At 35.1% G+C, this 12,597-nt stretch overlaps 1 protein-coding gene across 2 annotated transcripts in view; it reads right to left on the bottom strand.

Moving 5' to 3' along the window:
• The window catches only part of HTT (huntingtin), a 195,767-nt gene that overhangs the window by 124,340 nt on the left and 58,830 nt on the right, over positions 1-12,597 (bottom strand). For both annotated transcript variants that reach the window (XM_001364825.5, XM_056802364.1), the window contains 7 exons: positions 12,054-12,191; positions 11,260-11,418; positions 11,047-11,144; positions 9,738-9,877; positions 5,868-5,931; positions 4,975-5,075; positions 1,185-1,331 (listed from right to left, as the gene is read on the bottom strand). In XM_001364825.5, coding sequence (XP_001364862.1) covers positions 1,185-1,331; positions 4,975-5,075; positions 5,868-5,931; positions 9,738-9,877; positions 11,047-11,144; positions 11,260-11,418; positions 12,054-12,191 — 847 coding nt within the window. The remainder of the gene's footprint in view (positions 1-1,184; positions 1,332-4,974; positions 5,076-5,867; positions 5,932-9,737; positions 9,878-11,046; positions 11,145-11,259; positions 11,419-12,053; positions 12,192-12,597) is intronic.

Raw genomic sequence — 12,597 nt, 5'->3', positions numbered from 1 at the left:
ACTACTCTATAGTCTTGAGTTATAAATTTACCCAGGAATCTACATGGGAACCTGAGAACAAAATAGACAAGAGAAAAAGAAGCACAAAGGTGCCAAACTAGAATCTAGCAAAGACCTAGCTTTCAGGGCAAAATCATGAAGATTCCAAGAGGGGAAAAAAAGACTTCCAAAAATGAGAAGCCTCAGGTTTATCATTTGAGCACATGAGCTCTATTTCTGAGGCCTCTTTCCTTTTGAACTGTGATCCAGACTATTGTAGAGATGTTGAATTTCAATCATTGCTATTCTTTCTCTGCAAATATACCTTTAAAAATGATACTTAATTGATATGGGGGCTATATCAATGGGTTAAGTGATATTTGGGTGTATCAGATGGGAGCTCACAAATGATAGTGGTAGAAAACCCAACAACTTCTTAAGTTCTCAACTTCTAAACCCTTAAGAGCATAGGAGTGAGGTACCCTCTTGAGACCAATCAAGTGGAGGTTAAGGAAACAGTCCCAAAGTTCATAAGCCCAAGATAATACAATCCATATACAATTTTTAATGACTGACAACTTGGCAAGCAAAACCCTAAAATCCTACTGGGTCTATCTTCTAAATAAGTATATTAAATAATGTTTAAAAAAAAAACATTTGTACTGATCTCACAACAACTCTGTGAGGTAGATGTTATTATTATCCCATTTTACAAGTGAGGAAAATGAGATCAAGATATTAAATGAGTTATGCACTTCAAAATCGTTTAATTCAAGTGTTATTATCCCCATTTTACAGGTCATGGAATAAAGGTTCAAAGAAGCATGCTCAAAAACTACACAAGAGTGTAAAAGCAGAACCCAAGCCCAAATCCAAATCTGGTATTTTTGACATGCTGCCTTTCAAACTATTTTTATTAATAAGGGCTAAATAGGGGGCAGCAGGCTTAGTGGATAGAGAGCCAGGGCTGGAGACAGAAAGTGGTAGGTTCAAATCTGGCCTCAGACATTTCTTAGTTGTGTGACTATAAGAAAGTCACTTGATGCCCATTGCCAAGCCCTTACAGCTATTCTGCCTTTGAACCAATACACAGTATTGATTCTATGAGGAAAAGTAAGGGTTTTTATAATTTTTATTAAGCCTTAAATATAACAATCCAATAAGAATTGGTAGATCTTAAACAAACCAAATGTCAAATATCCTACCTGGTGATGGTGCTGACTGAAAAGTGAGAGGGAGGCTGAGTCTCATGCATTAGAAGTTTCAGGTAGACATTACTTTGGTCCCTTGCTACAGCCACAACTGGATCAGTCTGTCCTTGGTCACAGTTATAAAACAGCTTTGGAACAAGCCTTGAATACAAGGAAGGGAAAATCATGAAAAAAAACAAAACTATATATTGAATAAAAAATGCATCAATATTGTCTGTTACTAACCACCTATGAACTGATGTATACAAAGTTGTCTATGAGTTTCAAGATTCTGTTCATTAATGGACTTTAAGGACACTGAAATTTTTTTTAAATGGTTACAATTGGCAATGATACATTTTATAAAAACTGGCTGGACTTCCAAAAGCTCTATCAAGATTGTGCTTTTTTTTAAATGTTCAAGCTTGTATTTCATTATCTAATAAGAAGAACTGTACACAGAGACTGATACACTGTGGTACACTTGAATGTTACGGACTTATCCATTAGTGGCAATGCAGTGATCCTGAACAACCCAGAGGGATCTATGAGAAAGAACACTAACCACATTCGGAGGAAAAACTGTGGGAGTAAAAACACCAAAGAAAAACAACTGCTTGATTACATGGGTTGAGGGGATAAAGATTGGGGATAAAGACTCTAAATGATCATCCTAGTGCAAACATCAACATGGAAATAGGTTCTAATTAAGGACACATGCAATACCCAGTGGAATCATGCATCAGCTACAGGAAGGGTGGAGGGGAGGGGAAGGAGGGATAGAATATGATTCTCCTAACTAAGGAATGTAAAAATGGAGATTTGAACCCTAGACTTCAATCCCCAGAAATCCTCCAAGAAAGCTGTCTGAGGGGAATTCTCCAGGCGGAGTTCCAGTTCTCCAACTCAATCTCCTGAATTGAGATCCAATCTGAACTTTTCATCTTCTTTTATAGACCTTTCACTTTTATGTCTCCTCCTCTAAATTTTCACATCTACCAATCACAGTAGACGCTTTTTCCAGGACTGCCCATTCTTTAGTTCTCACCATTCTTTAGTTCTCACCTTCTCTGATTAGATTATATCTTTTGAGTACTTCAAACTTCTTTGTTAAGATTGCCTTTTATGAGTTACTTGACCTTTTTGTGATTAATTTAACCTTTTTAGGTACTTAACACCTTTTTGTATTAGATCTAAAAATAGACTTAGCTTAAGTTTTAGCTTCACTATAAGGTATGAGTTAAGTAACTTCACTGTTCAATCAGGAGTTTACAACTTTATCTTTCCCTAAAGTATATCTAATTAGGGTGGAGTAGTTTCCAAGTTCACACAAGGTAGAAGACTGGTAAGGGCTAGGCAATGGGGGTTAAGTGACTTGCCCAGGGTCACACAGCTAAGAAGTGTCTGAGGCCAGATTTTAACCCAGGACCTTCCATCTCTAGGTCTGACTCTCAATCCATTGAGCCCCCCAGCTGACCCCCTGCTTTCCTTCTAGTTGGTCACTGTGGTGAGTGTAAAGGCTGACTTAGTTTTTCCCCACCTTTCTGGAGGTGTGAACCTCCGAGAAAGGCCCATTGTCTTGAGACTCCTTTCCCTGATTAGCCTTAGAATTTCTACCTGGCTCAGAGGAAGCTCTCTTTCTCTCTCTCTCTCTCCTTTTATCTCATTCCTTAATATCTTAGACTCTATTGTAAATAAACTATCATAAATTCCATTTACTTTAGTAATTCATTAGTGATTTAGAAACTAAATTCCTGGTGACCACCACCAATTTAATATTAAGTCCAACCACAAATAATTTTAACAACGTAGAAGTAGAAATGACTTCTTCTCTGAGCCAGGTAGAAATTCTTCTGCCTTGGAGCCATTAATTGATAGGCTTGATAAAAAGAAACAATAAACAGCAAGTTTGGCCCTAATATGAACTAATATGAAATATAAAAGAACTAATATGAAAAGATACATCCCCCTCACTCCTTTACGGAAGTCAGGATCATTGAACTTTTCATATAACATCAAAGATTTTAATACATTGATCAGTTATACTCAATTTTTTTCCTTTTTTTAAGAATGTCTTTGTTATAAGGGATGGCTCACTGAAAAGATACTAAGGGGAAATCTAGGTGATACAAAAACAAAAGACAAGTCAAAATACACATATTTTAAAGAGAATGGTACTTAAATGAATACAGGGAGCAAACAAATGATGCTGATTGCCTAGCTACTTAAATGGTGATTTATTCCTTTACAATGTTAATAAAAACAAGGGACTTGTGACAGGTTTTCCAAGCCCCTCCAGTCCATCCATCATAGCAATAAAGAAGTAATTTTTCCTAAACAAAGACCTAGCTACCAGTCTGCTAAAAAAGGTATACATCTCCAACTGCCCATCAAGTGCTGACAGTTAAAAACACCTACAGCCTATCAAAGAACTATCCTTTAAATATCATTTATTAGCTACTCTCCTTAATATACACTATACTATATTCCAACTAAAATAGGTCACCATCCATCCACTCATACATGTTTTGTAATCAAGCTCCTATTCCTTGATTATATTCTTTTAACACAGGGGTTCTTTTAAAACTCCTACTTTCTGTCCCAGTAATAACTCTAAGACAGTAGGGCAAGGGCTAGGAAAACTACATTAAGTGACTTCCTGCCCAGGGTCAGACAGCTAGCAAGTGTCTAAGGCCATATTTGAATGCTGGTCCTCCTAACTCCAGGCCTGGAGCTCTATCCAATGAGCCACCTAGCTGCCTATAACCCAGAGGCTCTTAATCGGGGGACAATTAACTTGCTTTTTAAAATCTTCTAATAACCATATACTTCCAACATAATGGCTTCTTTTGTAGTTCAAAACATTTTATTTTTGTACCTAAAAACATATTTTAAGAAGACATCCAAAGGTTTCAGCAGACCATCAAAAGGGTACAAAACAAAAATAAGACCTCCTGATTTAAACTGAAAATTCTTCCCTCCCTTTCTTCACTTGGCAAATTTCTATCACTGAAAGTCCAACTAAAATGTAATGACTTCCATAAAACCTTCCTCATTTTCAGTGACTTGTTCCTCAGGGATCACACGGCACTTCCTTTCCTCTGTCTAATACCCATGTTCAATACTGCAGATAGTGGGTTCTCCTACTAAACTGTTTACCTTCCCTACCACTTAGCACAGGAGGCTTTGCATTGTTTTTTGGTGCTATCATTTTCAGTTAAGAGATCAGGAAAAAGAATAAGATGATGATATCCAAAATAACCTTGAAAGAAGAAAAAGACATTAACAGATCAAGATAAAGAAAGAATAATTCCAGGCATGAAGAACCACCCACAAAAATGTATGGAAAGAGGAAAAGGTCAGACAAGATTACTTAGAAAACAGTCATCCACTTTTGTTAAAAGAAAGCATAAGAAGAGATTAGTATGAGATCAAGTTACAAAAGCAGGTTAGAAATACTGTAGGGCTTTGAATACAAGACTCAAGAGTGTAGATATTTTTTCCTCTAGGAAACAGGGAGCCACTATATGCTTTTGAGTGGAAGGGTAACAGAATCAAAGCTGTGAACTGAAAAGATGATTTTGGAAGCTATGAACAGGATGGATTAGAGAAATACAAAACTGGATACATATTAGCAACAAAGCAAAATAAGTTTGTAAAACGTGTTCTTAAAAATCACTTCAATCACTCTCTGAAATAGTAATTCAAGTTAAAGTCCACATATGGTTCACAGAAGATCTTCTGTTCCTCTGAATTGAACATTTAAATCTGTTTTGATTTTAGTTCACATCTTTGTGGCTCATACCTTATTAATGAAGATGCAGCAACATGTCTCACCCGAGGATCCTCATCTCCAAGCAAATAGATGACAACATTATTGAGCACTCGATCCTGCAATTTTAAAAGCTTTGGGGAAAGGAAAAGATAGATTAAATAATAATCATACTTCCCAATTAGGTAGTGTCTTGAAGATTTATAAAGTATGCTTCTCACAACCATCTAGGGAAATAAAAGCAAAAAGAAAGAAACCAGCACCCAGATCCTGAGGTGCTCTGAAATGCCAGGGGATAAAATATTTGACATTTTAACAATTTTTAAAGAAACCTGTTGAGACAAAGTAATATTACCGAAGTTCAGTTAAGTCTCCTATGAACAATGTTATTAATGGATGATTGGTTATGCAAGGTTATACATTGTTTCATGACAATATAATGAGGTAAAGTGTTTTCAGTCAAATATTAATGAAATTATTGTTAATTAAATTAACTAAAGCACATTATTCTGGGCTTTATGAATTAACATGTAAAAATCACTGATAAGTTCTGAATTCATAATATAATGATATTATTGCTATCATTTATATATGGCAATTTAAAGACTGTAAAACATTTTACATGTCGCCTCATTTTATTCTCATAATTACCCTATGAGGTAGGTATTATTATTATCCTCATTTTAAAGAAGAAACTGAGCTTAACAGAGGTTAAATAACTTATCCAGGATAGAAAGTTTCTTTTTAAATCAATGTTCTATGGCCTGCATCTACTTGATGTCAAATAGTTTCAACAGTGAAAATAAGATTGCTATCTCCAAACGAAATCAAATAATGTGGACTCAAAGAATTTAAACACTATGAACTATCTAATTCCTATTCTTACAAAATGAAAAATGCACTACATCAGAAAGTAGTTTTCTTACCCCAGTATAATGATGAGAACCTTTGTGTAAATGGTCTGCTTTTGCCTCCAAAAAGCTAATTAACCTGAAAAAAGAAAGAATAACAAAGAGGTAATAAAGAAGAGAATACATGAAAATAAAGCTGTTACAGATAGTAACTCAAAAATGACAAAAAGTCTCCTTGTTTTCCAATAATAACTCATTACATATAAAAGATATCAGAGGTTATCCAATCCAACTCATAAACAAAGCCATCATTTCTACAACATGTCTGACAACCCACTAACATCCTCCTTTTTTTTAACCTTTAATCCTTTTTTTGAAATTCCACAAAAATCCATTTCACTTATGGAGAGGATAGAAAGTTATTCCTTTTATCAGGAGGCAATATATAGCATCATTCACTTAATCTCTTTGAAACAGTTCAAAAATATACACTCAATATTCTAAAATCTTTGCAAAACTGGACGAAAAAATCAGAATTTGATAAATGAAAGTTTTCTTTCTCAAGGGAGAAAAAATATTAATATAAGAATTGAGATATGCATAGCATTAAATCTGATTAAATGAAAAGATTATATATAGGGAAAAGTGGGCATAGAGATGTAGTTTCTTTTCCTTTTTTATAAAAAAATTTAAAGTTTTGAGGGCATGAAAAATCAACTAAGTATACCTACATTTGCTCAAAAAAAAATTCTAGGCAAAACACCAAAATCTCCTTTAAATAAAGCCATAATTTGTAGCAAAGATGAAAAAAGACAGAATAGTCAATGCTGGGGAGACTTCAAGAAGATAAGCACACTAATGAAACATAGTAGTGCATCGCTCATGAAGCTGTGGATGAGTATAACCATTCTAAAAAGCAATTTGGAATGATGAAAATAAAGTGATTTTAATATGCAGGCCCTTCAGCACAGAGATTACATTAGTAGGTTTATACTCCACTGAAAAAAGAAAGCCATCATATATACCAAAATATTTACAGTTATGAAAGCAACTGGAAACAAAGTAGATGCCATCAATTGGACTGTGGAACATGAATGTACTGGAATATTTACTGTGCTACATACAAGAAATTAGGAATAGAATGAACACAGAGACACATTCAAAGATCTATAGGAACAGCTGTAGAATAAAGTAAGGAAAACCAAGAAAACATAAAAAAATGTTAATAGAAAGTATAAAAATTAAAATTAATGTACAATAATAAAAATATATTTTAGGAGATTTATTAATGCTCATTTGAAATAAAAGAATAAAGAGATATAAAATAAAAACCACGTGCCCATGACTGCTCAGCCATTTCAAATCCCCTGTGCTTACCATCCTTGCTTTCAAGCCCAAGAAAGTGAGGACGACCTCCCACTGAATATTTATTCCCTGTCTACAGAAGTATGTAATGAAAGGAAGTCAGTGGGCTCCTGGGAAATGTAGTTCTTTTTTAGAGTAACAGATTTTGAGCATAAGGTCAAAGAGACCAAAAAAATCCTACATGGATTGATAAAATTCTTTGCAAAGACTTGATCATGTGTGAGACTCGAGGTTGAGTCTGTTTAACATGTGTTAAATGCAGGACTTCCTTCTAACACACACTCTATATCAAATACATAACATCAATTATTCTGGCTCCATCCAGGCTCCCATTTTCTCCTATAATCTAATCCCTATTCTGTCTTTCATAGTGTGGCAAACTTTCTGTAGTCCTGGCTACTGATTGGGTAAGTGCATAATTGCTTAAATCACTTTAATTGGGCCCTGATTCAAGGGCTTGTTATAGGTTTATTTTCCTTTACTTAGAAATTTTATACATAAGACTTTGATAGGCTATATTTCATCCAAAAGTTATCTTTTCTCTTTTACTTGGATTTTTTTTTGATGTTTTTTATTTCTCTTGTGAATTAATTCATAACTCAGTCATGCATCCCTAAGTGATCCCTATGTTTTTCAACACACTCTTCAGGGAGGAATTTTTTAGTATTATTATTATTATAAATTGCAAAGTTTAAATTCTTTCTGAAAATAATTTTAGTATAAGAAACACACTACCTCTCCGAATCCAGAAAGTAAACTGTTTGGAGAAGGCACCATTAAGATGCCTACACAGACCACACGCAACCAGAAGATCCAGAGTGAACTTTGGGATGTGGTGATTTGAATTGTGTGGGATTGCCCCCAATTGGCTTTTTGTCTATGTACCTAGCAATCATTGGTTTTGTTCTTTTTCCCTTTTACCCCCAAATTACTGTAATTTAAAAGTTGATTATGTTAAATGATCAATTGGGGAGACGTCTTCCAATGATCATGGGGGGGCGGTATGTATAATTGAAAATCTGTTACCCTAAAAAAGAACTACATTTCCTGGGAGCCCACTGACTTCCTGTCATTATGTTCTTCCTGTAGAAAGGGAATTAATATCCAGTGGGAGACTGTCCTTACTCTCTTGGGCTTGAGGCAAGGATGGTAAGCACAGGGGTTTTGAACTGGCAGATCAGCCATGGGCATGTGGTCTTTTTGTTACCTTTTTATTCCTTTACTTCTAATGATCATTAATAAATCTCCTAAAATATAATATTTTTATTACTGCACATTAATTTTAATAAATGAACAACATCCCTTCCCAAACCCACACACATACACACAATCAAAAGTGAATACTGCAGAATTATAATGAATAAGTATGTCTGGAAAGAAGAGCTGTTGGGGCAAAGTCAAGTTGGCAGAGTAGCAAGAAACAATGTAGCCAAGCTCCTGTCCACAAAACTCTCTATAGATCTAGAAAATGTGCAAGAATAAATTCTGAAGGAAAAGTCCAGAAAAAAATCAAAATATCTTTTGTCAGGCCTAAGTCAGCTGAGAGAGACAAACAGGCAGGCCTGCTGACACAAAGGACTGGGTTGGAGCAGGAGTACACCAGGGAAAGGCTGAGCATCAGCACAAAAGGAGGCTCCATGCCCCATTACCAGACACAAAATAAGATTCGGAAATGCAAACAGGTGGCCACTGGCAGCTTTCTCGCCCTCTCCTCTGCTATAAATCATAAGCCTGCATGAAGTATTTTCAGTGAGGGAGTTCCAGATGGAACTCTGAGAAAAGAGGAAGTTCAGATGCCCGCAGCAATAGCAGGAATTTGGCTCAGCCCACAGAAGAAGATTGGGGTCCCATTTCCAAAACCTGAACCAAGCAGCAGAAAAATAATCCAGACAGGAAATCCAGACCAAAAGAGAGCCAGAAGTTCTGTCCCTCTGGATCTGCAAAATTCCTAACTGGCTAACTGGTGTTGAGTCCAACAGTGTCTGCTCTTGCTCTATCCAAACCAAGGTCAGGAACTTGCAGAGCTCATACACAGGGTGGGGAAGCCAGGGCAGAAAACAGTTTGATTTGAATAAGACCACTCTGGAAGTACTGAAAGCTGATAGGTCTCCAGCCTATCCCTGAAATTCTAATAATACAACACTTAATACCCCAAAGTAGAAAGAACAGGAGCAATCCAAAGCTCCCTTTTGTAGGTTTTGCAGAGCCCAGCTCTAATAATAACAACTCCAAAATGAAGAAGTAGGCCAAAAAAATGAGAAAACAAAAAAAGATCCCCATCATAAGGAACTTAGCACGGTGACAGGAAGTACAGAAGAGAATGATTCTAAAACATCTATGAGCAATGCCTCAGAGTAAAACAAAGTTTGGGTATAAACTCAAACAGAATGCCTGGAAGAGATGAAACAAGGGTGGAAATGTTGGTAATAAAAAAAAATTTTAAAACTAAGAGTGACAAACCTGTAGCTTTTAATGTCTGTTTTAACAAATGGGCTATCCATTTTTATGCCAGATTATAGAAGTCCACTGACTGTATCTCTGTGAGTGAATCAACAATGCACTTAAAGCATAATTACTTACCTAAAGTCAATTTCTGCCAGCGTATCCAAAAGTTCTGTCCTGACCAACCAGTAGGAACTATTTCTCAGAGTTAAGACATCAATGATCAACTGTAATCCTAATTCACTAAAGCAACTGCTGCATAAACTCATGACACAATGCTGAAAAAAAAAGAATTTTCAATGTTTATAGAGTACCACTTAGAACATTACACATCAGGAATATAATGGTCATTTTTACAACACAACCAATTCAAATACTAGTATGTTGGGCAATTCAAATATTAGCATTTGGGGATAATTTATATAACATTCATTTGGATCAACAAAAATATCTCCTCTGAACAGCTACTAAGAATTACACTGGAAACTATACTTAGTGAAGGAACAATTTAAAAAAGTATACTCCTTATCTCCACTAATATTTATCTATTCTATTTGGTCCTTAGTTTATTATATGCACGATAGCTAATATTTGTACACAGTTTTATAAGAACCTGGGATCAATGAACTTATCATTTTAATATTTTGATAATTGTAGGTCAACATAATTGGTTTCCTTTGTAATCATATTTTACTTTATGCATTTAAAAATATTATTCTAAGAAAAGGTCCATAGGTTTCACTACTGACACTAATTCATGATGCTAAAAAGATTAAGAACAAGTGCCCTCCAAGGCAGCTAGGTGGCTCAGTGGATAGAGAGCTAAGCCTAGAAATGGAAGGTTTGAGGTTCAAATTTCACCTCAGATACTTCCTAGCTGCATGATCCTGGGCAAGTCACTTAACTCCCACTTAACTTACTTCTCTTCTTCCTTGGAACCAATACATATTATTAATTCCAAGATGGAAGGTTAGGGTTTAAATTTTGAAAAAAAGAAAAAAAAAGAACCAAAATAGTAGTATATCAACTAGAAACAGAATCCTGTCACATACTGACTTAGAAAACCACATATTAACATTATGTAGCACTGTATTTTATTTTATTAAACATTTCCCAACCACATTTTAATAGTTTAACACTTCTATCCTAGACAAACATTAATGTCATTTGATCCTCAAAACAATTCTTTTAGCAAATTCTGATTTTATGGAAAAATGAGATAGTATTTAAAACAACTTGTTCAGAGGCACACAACTAAAAAATGACAGAATTATGACTAAAACCTATGTTTTCTAGAATCAAAACTAATACTTGTTCTAGAATATAAAGTTGAATGCCTAAGACAGTAAGTATCAATCAGGCACTGAGAAACATTCAAATGATGAGGCCCTATTCACAATGGAGCATCTTCATATAAAAAGGATAGGGCAGAGAGAATAATGCTCACCCTCACAGCTGTGCAAGCCAGCTTGCAGGTAACTGAAGATTCATCTTTCAAACTTTTCTGCAATAAAGGGATGCAGTCCACCAGGGAAAAGGTATTACCTAAACAAAAAGGATGAAAATAAATGTTTTTCTACAAATCTAAATACAAGAGATTGAAGGCCATTTTTAAACAAGATATTTGATATAGGTAACAACTTTAGAAGTCAGCCTTTACCTGTTGAATTTCTGACAGCTGTCAACCAGTTTTCCACACTGAAGCGAGATTTATTAAGAATAGAGTAGATAATAGTCCCACAAAGAATAGCAGTAGCTCCTCGGATCTGTGGGTCTCCATGATCAATATAGTTCAAAACATCTGAGACATATTGATCTTCTACAGAAATAAACCAAACAACTATTATATATAAGATTCTTTACCATCAAACTTACAAATCTAGTTAAAGTTTCTATACTCAGGAAAAGTTCTTGAAAACACAACCATACTTTGAATATCAGCCTAAACCTATGAAAACCTGAACAAGAAAGGAATGTGAATTTGGAGAAGGCTAATAAAATAATTCATGATCTGAAGTTACAAAAGAATGTTACCAACAGAATGCAGCACACAAAAAGGTGGCAAAGATTTCTGGGAACCACCTATTCAAAACAACACAATTCAAACATATTATATAATCTTCCTAGCTTTCTTTTCAAGAAGCCTTCCCATTATTGCAATTAGGTATAAGTCTGTTATTATGTTTCTTGATTTCATCTTTTCCAGTATTCCAAGGAACATTTTTTTCTAAAGAGAATGCAGAAATTCAAAACCATTACCACTGAAATTTTTCATAGGTGGCTGACTGTACAAGTTACTAAAAATATTCCTATTATTTCTGCTGTAACATGGGAATATTTGGATACAAACTATAAAATGTCAATTGTCCAAATACAACTTTCTTTTATTAAAATGGGATACTTCAAATATTTTACAAATTAAGGATTAGAGTAAAAAACGAACTTTCAACATACCTGGGTGTTCCATAGTCTCAAGAGGTGTTTTGTAAAGTTTGCTGAAAAAAGATTCAGGATGAAGGGCCACAGCTGCTCCAACACAACTCACTGCCAAAGCCTTCACACTTACTCTTACATCCCTATCTGGAACCAATGCTTCAAAAAGACAAAATTGATCTCATTCAGCTTAAGAAAATTTTATTGCATTGTTTTGAGAAAAAAAAAAACTATATTCATCAAATTAGCATTCATATCTTGTGGAGTCCATCCCCTCAGAAATTTCTAACCACTAGCCTCAAAAACAAGAAACTCAACCATAAAATCTAGCCCCTTTGATTTTGCAGAGATAGAGATATAATCCCCCCCCCCCCCCCGCCATGGTTACATGATTCATGTTGTCTCCCTCCCCTCTTCCTTCCCCGTTCCCACAGTGAACAAGCAACTTCACTGGGTTATACATATATTATCATTCAAATCCTATTTCCATTTTATTCATTTTTGTAATTGTGATCTTTTAAAATGGAAACCCCAAATCCTATACCCCTATAAACAAGTGAAAAAT

The sequence above is a fragment of the Monodelphis domestica genome, chromosome 6 (genome assembly GCF_027887165.1).
Source record: "Monodelphis domestica isolate mMonDom1 chromosome 6, mMonDom1.pri, whole genome shotgun sequence".
NCBI classification, from domain to species: Eukaryota; Metazoa; Chordata; class Mammalia; order Didelphimorphia; family Didelphidae; genus Monodelphis; species Monodelphis domestica.
This window is presented reverse-complemented; position numbering and strand designations above follow the sequence as displayed.